This window comes from Paramisgurnus dabryanus, chromosome 1 (genome assembly GCF_030506205.2).
Source record: "Paramisgurnus dabryanus chromosome 1, PD_genome_1.1, whole genome shotgun sequence".
Classification (NCBI taxonomy): Eukaryota; Metazoa; Chordata; class Actinopteri; order Cypriniformes; family Cobitidae; genus Paramisgurnus; species Paramisgurnus dabryanus.
In genome coordinates, this window is record NC_133337.1 from 68,602,666 (window position 1) to 68,611,549 (window position 8,884).

Below are 8,884 nucleotides of genomic sequence, written 5' to 3' on the forward strand. Positions count from 1 at the left end.
GAGTTACTTGAATCGCCTTGGACGTCTTAAATAAAAAAAAAATGCCATTTGATGCTGATTGATTATGAATTAAATTTATGTAACAATATAATAACACTAATAGGCTGCGTACAAAATATAAAAAAAAAATGTATATATAAATAATATATATAAATCCTTTTGGAGTAGAGTGCAATGTTGAAGGCATGCTGTGATTTTGTTTGTCCTGTGTAACTTATATCTGAAACAGACAGAAAGTAAAGTTTAACTTCGATGCAGCATCTGTTGATGGTGTTTATTACTTGAACAAGCAGGATTAGTAATAACAAAGGCGCTCTCTGTTTATATTTCAAACCCAATTCTGCTACAGTGCCCATGAAGGCTGTCCTAATGCGTTTCCCAACGACATTCGGACATGACTATCGGGTTCGCCCCTTGTAATAAGTTTCAGTTTATTCGTAAATCATATGGGAGAGAATCTCATTTCAGCGCAAGATTCTTCTTTCTAATATTCACCATAGTGGGATAAATAGATTAATGAATGAAACAATAAAAAGCCATGCATATATGACAAAGACTGCCAATATTTTCTGGGGAAAACATATGGAGACAAGATTAAAATAATGTATACCTATTAAATTAAAAATGTATTACTTATCAGTAATCAATGTTTTTTTTAAGGATTCAGATGTTACTAATAAAGCTAACTTTATCAGCTTTACTGTTTAAAACATTTATAATTGCATAATATACTATTTGTTACTGTAAAGCTGCTTACTGTAACTAATACTGTATAAAGAGCAATGACTACAAAGTTAGTATTCCGTTTCAAACCTTACCTTTGTTTATTCCGCACATTTATGTGATTATTGTGACACCTGGTGGTGGGTTTGAGAAATTATTTAACTCATTTAAGGATTGGAAATTCTTATTAAACAGACTTAATCTACTTATACAGATCTGTTATGTAAATGCCGAAACCCTGAGAATTGTACTGCTTCATATAATCAATCTGTAATGGCAAACACACATGCCACAAAGGAAATTATGTCTTGACACAGGTTAAAAATAGTATCACTTTATTTAGCATAGGGTGGTTTTTTTTGACCACATGGTACTGTCAGTCAGAATTGTCAGGCAAGATGGCAGACAAAGAGAAGTGGGCTTTGGCAATAACAGGCAAGTAAAATCTCTTTTTTTACCCTTTACATTTAAAAAGTTATTCAGGTGATTTCAAATTTTGATAAAAGATGTAAATTGTAAGATGTCTCCTTACTTGGCACATTACAATGCATTAATTATACCAAAATATAGAGGTCAAAATACATGAACTATTAATAAGTGTCAGTACATTTTGTAAAGGGACAATCTATTATTAATCCATTATGTAATGTAATTATAAGCAACATCACAAAAGTGCTACAATAATGATAAATCTAAATATCTACAGGCTTATGTACAGTGAATGTTATTTTTTTCTGTTAATATATGTTTTTTTTCCATTTACTGTATTGTACCCGTCATTGTTAAGCACCAGTACACCAAGACAAATGTTTTGTAAACTTGCAATACTTGGCAATAAATGTGATTCTGATATAGACTGTGATATTTCACAAGAACCATAATGTGCATAATGTATTGCCTTCTCTTTACAGTTTTTTTAGCCAGTTTTTTGTTGGGTCAGGCAGACCATAAAGAAAATGCTCCGATGGGCCAGCTGTTTGTCTACGAGTTCCTCAGAGAGGTTTACCAGGGTCAATTTGAGCCAGTTCATAAACTTTATGGTATGACACGAAACAACTTGGTCAGCATACGATTTCTTTTACAAATGCACATCTAGGAGCGATGTCACAAAGCTAACTTTTCCTGCAGGTCAAACTTATAATGATCCTATGGTGTTTAAATGCAACAAAGAGAATTTCCCAGATCTGCCCCGGTGGCTCCGCTTTACCCAGAGGGACCCCTATCAAAATGGCTTCCTTTATGGTACACCATTGCCACAGGACCAGGGCAGAATCTCTATAGAGGTGCATGAAACATAAGCAAACTAGTGCATTCAACGCTTTTTGTGATCCATAATGCACAATATACTGTTGTTGGCATCTTGGGAGAGGTTTAGAATTGGTCTGTGTTCTATTAAATGTATTATATTCACAATATTATTTACGTTGAATGTCTTATAAAACATTTTAATCCAAATATCTTCTAAATCTGTCTATTAGATTTTTGTGATCAACAAACGAACCTATGCTTTTATTAGAGAGAGGCTGGTGATAAACGTCGGTCCTGCAGGTATGATAAATCATGGAGATAAATCATGTTGTGTTGTATGATATTTTACAATTTGGCTAACTTTCTTCCAGGACAGCAAATGCCATACCAGGCCGAGTTCTTCCTAAATATGACAGATATCGAGAAAGTGCTGCCCAAAAATGTTCGATCGGACATTAAAACAGACATAATGAATCTATGGGGAACAGACAATAAACGGATTGAATATGTAAACATTACATCTGCTCTGGACAGAGGCGGTCGGGTCCCCCTTCCTCTTGCAGGACATTTTGAGGGGTGAGGATGCAGAGCAAGTTTAAAGAGTCTGATTCTTTTTCTTCTTCTCATTATTACTCCATTATATTAATCATACCTGTGTGTGCCTATGTGTGTCTTTGTGTACATATGTTGCTGTGTGCATCTCAGTGTGTATGTTAAGCTGGGTTCAGACCAGCCCTTTTCTAAGTGTTTGCTGAAAACTCAGACGGAGGGGCACAAGAGAAACTGTGCAGCTGGAGGCAGGACACCTGGAGAATGCTACACATGCTACAATCCCATCAACTGCATAACCTGGTGCAAAACTGTCCTGGTAAGGGCCGACAGCACTAAACTCTTCAGTGAAGGGTGTCATGTCTTAAGTATGCTGTTGTTGGATACATAATAAATACTGGTTTGTATAACTGCTAATAGTGTTTGCTGTGAAATAGTTGTTAGCATTTAGCTTCTCTGTCCACAGTAAACAGTTTAAACAGAGACAAAAACATGAGTCCTCTCTTGCCAGAATGAACAAGATAAAAAATGAAAATTACCCAAAAATCAAAAGAAAAGAAAAAATACATTATAGTTTCTACACTGTTAGACCCAATTAACAAAAAATGGTCATACCTATGGTTATGGTCATAAAATGGTCGTAAAGGTACATACTGATACCAAATGTATACATGCCTGTTAATAAATGGTTCATAGTGGTACCTTTTCTAACAGTGTAAACACCCCATTTTTATTACCTTAATGTCTCTTTTACTGTAATACATTGGCTTTTTAAATAAATCCAGTATAGCATACAACTATAAAATTATATTTAAATATCCTGAATAATATAATATTAATATTATGTTCCTGAATATTATATAATGATATATTTTTTTGCAATTCTTAAAATGAAGTTAAATGGACTTTTTGCAAGATAAGTTTTTCTTATTTTTGTGACATTCGCTCAGCAATTCACTTAAAAATTAATAAGGTACAAGCATAGATAAATCCAAGCATGATTAAGTGATACTGCAATATACTGGATAACATATTTTTTTCATTATTCATTATTCATATTTTAATAATCTTTCTGCCCCTAGTATGATCTATCCAAGCCCGTTCCACCTGCTCCGGTCCCTACTGAGGGTTCAGGTATCCTTGAGTGGGGTGGAGAGTTCAACCCTCCAGATTCTCCTCCTGAAAGAGACTTCCTCCCTGATTACATCATCACCATCATCATTCCTCTTATTATAGCTCTGATTCTCTGTCTCATCCTGGCCTATATCATGTGCTGCAGAAGAGAAGGAGTGTATGTTACACATTCAGTTTCTGAATATATGTGTTGATGTTGATTTGAAATATCTGAACAAATATTATTTGAATGTCCATATGCTGACATTTCTCATTTGTCTCATTGTTTGCAGTGTAAAACGCAACGAAAAGACCCCCGAGTACGTATGCTGCAACCCTTCATGTTTCTTGACAGCAAACATTTTGTTATTTTTGTGTCATTTTTATTCCTGACATACCTTATCTGTCTGTTTATCAACCTATTTATGTTTTCCAGGCTCCAGCTGTACCACCACCACACCATTCAGGATAACGCCGATGAGTTGAGGAAAATGGCAGGGCGTGATAGGTTAACTGCGGCCCCTCCTCGCCAATGCTTACAGCCCCTCCTTATGGCAGAGCAGGGCATGGCGGGGCGCTGAGTATTTTTGAGGTTCAAAATTATTTGTTGCTTTGTGTGCTTTGAGGATATTGTGTGAACCTGTATGCTTCTCTTCTTTGTGTGTGTGAAATTTTATAAAAAAAAAAACATCAACTTATCAAATTAAACTTTAGAAAAATAAGACTACTAACAGCACTACATTGTATCATTGAATTTGTTTTGTTTAATTCAAATTCTAAGTTTGAGATTTTTTTATCGTGAATTCTCTTTGGTGGGGCTGTGATGGGATGCACCTTACGAAAAGGTTGAAAACCACTGGCTTAATGTATAAAGCAGAATTTGTATAAACTTGTATTTAACAACCAAAGCGTACCTAATCGACTCTGAATCTGTCATCTCCTGTCCAATACAGAATTGTTTTTCTCTCCTTCAGAGTTTCAAAAAGTTGTATGCAGTGTAAAATGTGGTTTAATGTAAAAAATAAATAAATACATTTCTAAATTTTTGCTGTGCTTGTTAAACAATTTCTACGTAAATGTAAATACGTTTACTAGAAATAAAAAAGCTGAATTTTGTCTTCATTTAAAGTCTACCTTTGTGAGGACCACCCATCAACCCAACTACAGTATCCAATAGCGTGGTGAAGGGATTTTGGTGTTCTGTCCTTTCTATAAGAATCATTCAATTTATTAGTTGTTAAATTATATATTTGAACTCTGTGTTCATTATCATCTAACTCCAATTTAAAAACTATCAATATTATTTTGATGCTGATCATAATAAACCATTGTTATATTGTCATTCTCTTAGTTATTTAGAATTAACTACATTCACATATAATAAGATCTAATACTGGAGGTGCTATGGTAATACTACTCCATAGTCTAGGGCTGCACGATAAATCTAAGCATCTCATCAAAGCCGGTTCCTTGATAAGTAGTAAATCGCCATCAACTAGACACAGCCAGAGACAATCGGGGCAGTTTTGCATTATTTATGGTGGACATATTGCCTGCGATATGTATGCAATATGGCCCAGTTTGTCAGTGAACTACGGCTCTGTGTTTAAATGCTGCTCTCCCACTGCATCATGATCCGCTGAGCTGTGGCAGGTGTACTTTGCAGCGTAGAGCGCCACCACCAGGGCATCATCGCACTAGAAAAGCTTTATGATAAATATGTCAATAAAGACACAAAAAGCATTAACCAAAACGCATCTTAATACCAGGTGTAAATGTGCTCATACATTACCAAGACACAAAGTTACTGATTATAGCCTTCAGCTGATACATTTGGGAGAAAGCAAGCGTTAATCTCACCCAAGAAAACCACCTGCTTCCACTGGAGACCTCTCTTCTTCATAATCTTCTATGTCAGCTCAGGCTTCAGCATTAGAATAACCTAGTAGAGAAAAAAAAGCATTTAGTGTGTTTAAAGACATTTGAATATAGATGGCATTGACATTTTTTAGGGGGAAAAAAACATAGCACAAAATTTAATTAAAATTTTTTACACGTGATATCTGTCTCCTTAGAGAGGACCACTGTACTATATGACAACTCTTATCACATTTTATTGTCCCAGTTAAATTGGATCTAGTGGGTAACTGGGAGAGAGATGGGACATCTACACTGATCCTTCAACTAAATGCCTGAAAAATCTCATGCTTACTTTAATTATGCAGCCCCTTGGCTTTAAAGATAGTCATGTTTAAAGGGCTATGTCATGGACTGTTTACTCATCTGATAGAGCGTACCTTAAGTTGGCAACACAGAGGCCATGGGTTTTATTCCGGAGGAATGCACAAACTCCTCTAATGTAAGTTTGAATGATCTTGCAGTCTGAAGTTATTTCACAGCATATCAAATTTAGTATATTTTTAGAAATATTATCTTTGCTCTCTTTGGTTAAAAAAGCTTATTGCACTTGACTTTGGGGATATCTGTGATTTTCGCTGCAATGATGTGCCAGACAATAGAGTTCATTGAGTTCACTGTCTCTCGTAGGATGCATAGATTAAGGGGAGCTTTAAATTAATAGACGTATGAATTGGGCTCGTAAGTGGAAATCTCCCCCTCATTCCGGCCTCTGTCGTACCCTGATCATTAGACATTACCCAGAAAACTTTAGGTCATATTTTCCACCAAACAATAAAGAAATTCATAAGGGTGGGAAAAATATTCTGATATATGACTACATTTGGAGCATTTTTAGTATGCAAATCTGGGTTCCCATAGTGAGTGATTATCTACTTGTATTATGTGGTTGTATAGGTAGGCATACCAACCATGGTTTAAATAAGATTTTTAACATTCATGGTAATGTTACTCATTTTAGGTTTAAGATAATAGTGATGTAACAAAATACTTGTACTTTTCAGTGTCCTTTAACATGTGCATCTGTATTTGCTTAAACGCAAATATTAGGATTTTCATTGTGCATTGTTTAACGTTTTCCCTGTTTAGCAGGCACAAGAGAGTCTCAAAAAGCTAAAGCCTTTTAAAGCAACACCAAAGAGTTTCCAAAAAAGTTTCAGTGGTTCATCCACTCAAAACAGGGCGAATGGCATTTTAACATTCGCTTAGCAGCCCTCTATCGGCCAAAACCGCACTAAAGAAGTTTCCAACCGTCGGGTAGTGGTCCTGTAGTTCGAGTGAAAACTACAAAAACTTGCTTTACGGCAGACCTACAATCCAATCAGAGCCAGCTATGCTGCAGTATTTACGACAGTGGTAATGAACAATTACGCTTCTAACCTGTAGGGGGAGCAAAGAGCAATAAGTCTTTAGTGTTGCTTTAAAACAAACGGTGTCTGAGAATTCATCTTGTACAATGCCGCCCTCTGGTGTACGTTTTGGAGTTCAACCGATACCAATATACAAAAAATTGAAAAAGCACTTGTGCTTTTAGGGTGAACACTTTTGAAACTCATTTAAACTTCATTATTATTTTTTCAGTCATTTTTCACCATTTAATGTATCACTGCAATCTAGAAGTTAAGCTATAACAGTTTCAAATGAATGTTTCACCACAAATAATTTCGTAATGTGATGATGATCAATAAGGATAACACATTTTAGCATCCAAGCACATCTAGGCATTTTCTGCCTCAGTAAATTATGATACAAATTCTTAGCCTAATCACCATATTACACCACGCCCACTTTTAATTCTTCCACTATTTTGTCATTCGACTTCCGTTAAACTGACACTGCGTCCCAAACCGCCTACTTCCATACTATATAGTAGGCAAATAGTACGAGAAGTAGTGCTTTTCGCATATAGTATGGAAGTATTCGGTTTGGGACGCAGCGAGCTGTATTAAAGAGACAGCTCGCACAATGGGTTCAAGTTGGAATGTTGTCTTTCAATCTGGCAAGGGCAGTGACTGTTTTACAGTATTAAACATGTATTTATAACGATTTCATCAGGCCCCAGAAACATTTCAAAAAGAATACAAAGCATGGCCTCTCATCTACCTAGACCAATCCACAAATCAATTTATTTACAGGAACATGACTGAAATTTAGTGTTTTCGTTACCGGTACGTGTTACCTTCTCTCGGAGGCATGCAGTTTCGTTTGATTTTGCGAGAAGGGATACAGCAAACGCTGAAATCTCGTGAGATTTGGGTTTAAGGTTAGGTTAACCGGATAAAAACAACGATTCTGCCTAGATGGGATACAGCTACTGCCTAATTCGCGAGAAATGTTTGGTGTGGGGGTAGTATGATTAGGATAAAAACAGCGTTCATCCCATTGGATTTATCCGGCGAGATTTCTGCGATTGTTGTATGTCTTCAAGCCACAATCGTTTTGCTTACCCCTGGTGCAATTTCAAATTACGTATGGATTCATAGTGGAGGGCAGAAAATATCTCACAAACATTTTTAAATTCTACAAATACTGAGATAATTTCCAAACATATTCACGACCTTTCACTGTATTGATTCTGTTTTTCACCAATGATATCAGTTTCCGTAGAAACTGTCAAAAATTGCCAGTGCCGACTATATTTCAAGTCGTCACGGCGGGGTATTGGGTAAAGTTTTCAATTAGCAATAATCGCGCCTCGGATAAACCTCATTGGCTACGATACTGCCTCTGCGCAAGGATAACTTACAGCAGAAAGCCCTGACTACTAGTGTGACCCAGCCCTTGTGATCATAAACGGTGACTCTACATTTCTTTGCTGAAACTCATTAAATTCAAACATTTACTTTGAATTCATTAAAAACATTATGCCCAGAACAGCTGTAGAAACACATTGCTATTCTTAATGAAATACTAATCAACTTGTGCATTTTCAACAAAGTTTTGTATAATTTAGGACAGGCAAGAAAAGCATCCCAGTTGCATGATGGGAAATCCGGAGGCAGAAACAAAGGAGTTGGGGGTAGTTAACCCGTGTTTTTCCAATCTCCTACCCGTGAAAGTGCACAAACGGCAGTCAAACCCGTGACTTCCCACACGTGAACTCGTAATAGATCGATGTACTCACAGTTCCGAGTCGTGGTTTTGAAGTCGTGATTTACGGGCTCATAAACCCAGTAGACCTGCCTAGAACGCAGCATAAATCCAATCTACTTGAATGAGGAAATACAGATTTCTCTACTTCGCGTGCTAAAATCACAATTTAACAGCATATGTCTGATCGACAATTAAACCTAACAATAACTGTACAACAGCTTTTGTTTCTTAAGATCAAAGT

At 36.3% G+C, this 8,884-nt stretch overlaps 1 protein-coding gene and 1 non-coding gene across 2 annotated transcripts; one reads left to right on the top strand and one right to left on the bottom strand.

The window, feature by feature from the left end:
• Positions 1–1,047: 1,047 nt before the first annotated feature.
• sgca (sarcoglycan, alpha) lies at positions 1,048–4,755 on the top strand. The gene is made up of 9 exons (XM_065257591.2): positions 1,048–1,158; positions 1,635–1,763; positions 1,852–2,006; positions 2,202–2,271; positions 2,343–2,547; positions 2,677–2,839; positions 3,603–3,811; positions 3,927–3,953; positions 4,070–4,755. Exons 1-9 carry the CDS (start codon positions 1,122–1,124, stop codon positions 4,212–4,214), a joined length of 1,140 nt encoding a protein of 379 aa, XP_065113663.2. The 5' UTR covers positions 1,048–1,121; the 3' UTR covers positions 4,215–4,755.
• A 3,393-nt stretch (positions 4,756–8,148) lies between these two features.
• Positions 8,149–8,289, bottom strand: LOC135734745 (U4 spliceosomal RNA). Its single transcript, XR_010527455.1, has one exon. It is a non-coding gene; the product is annotated as a U4 spliceosomal RNA (small nuclear RNA).
• Between the last annotated feature and the right edge of the window lie 595 nt (positions 8,290–8,884).

Coding starts and splice junctions, on each gene's coding strand:
- sgca (XM_065257591.2), top strand. CDS start 1,122: ATGGCAGACAAAGAGAAGTGGGCTTTGGCAATAACAG. Junction 1,764..1,851: donor GCCAGTTCATAAACTTTATG/GTATGACACGAA, acceptor CTTTTCCTGCAG/GTCAAACTTATAATGATCCT. Junction 2,840..3,602: donor CCTGGTGCAAAACTGTCCTG/GTAAGGGCCGAC, acceptor TTCTGCCCCTAG/TATGATCTATCCAAGCCCGT.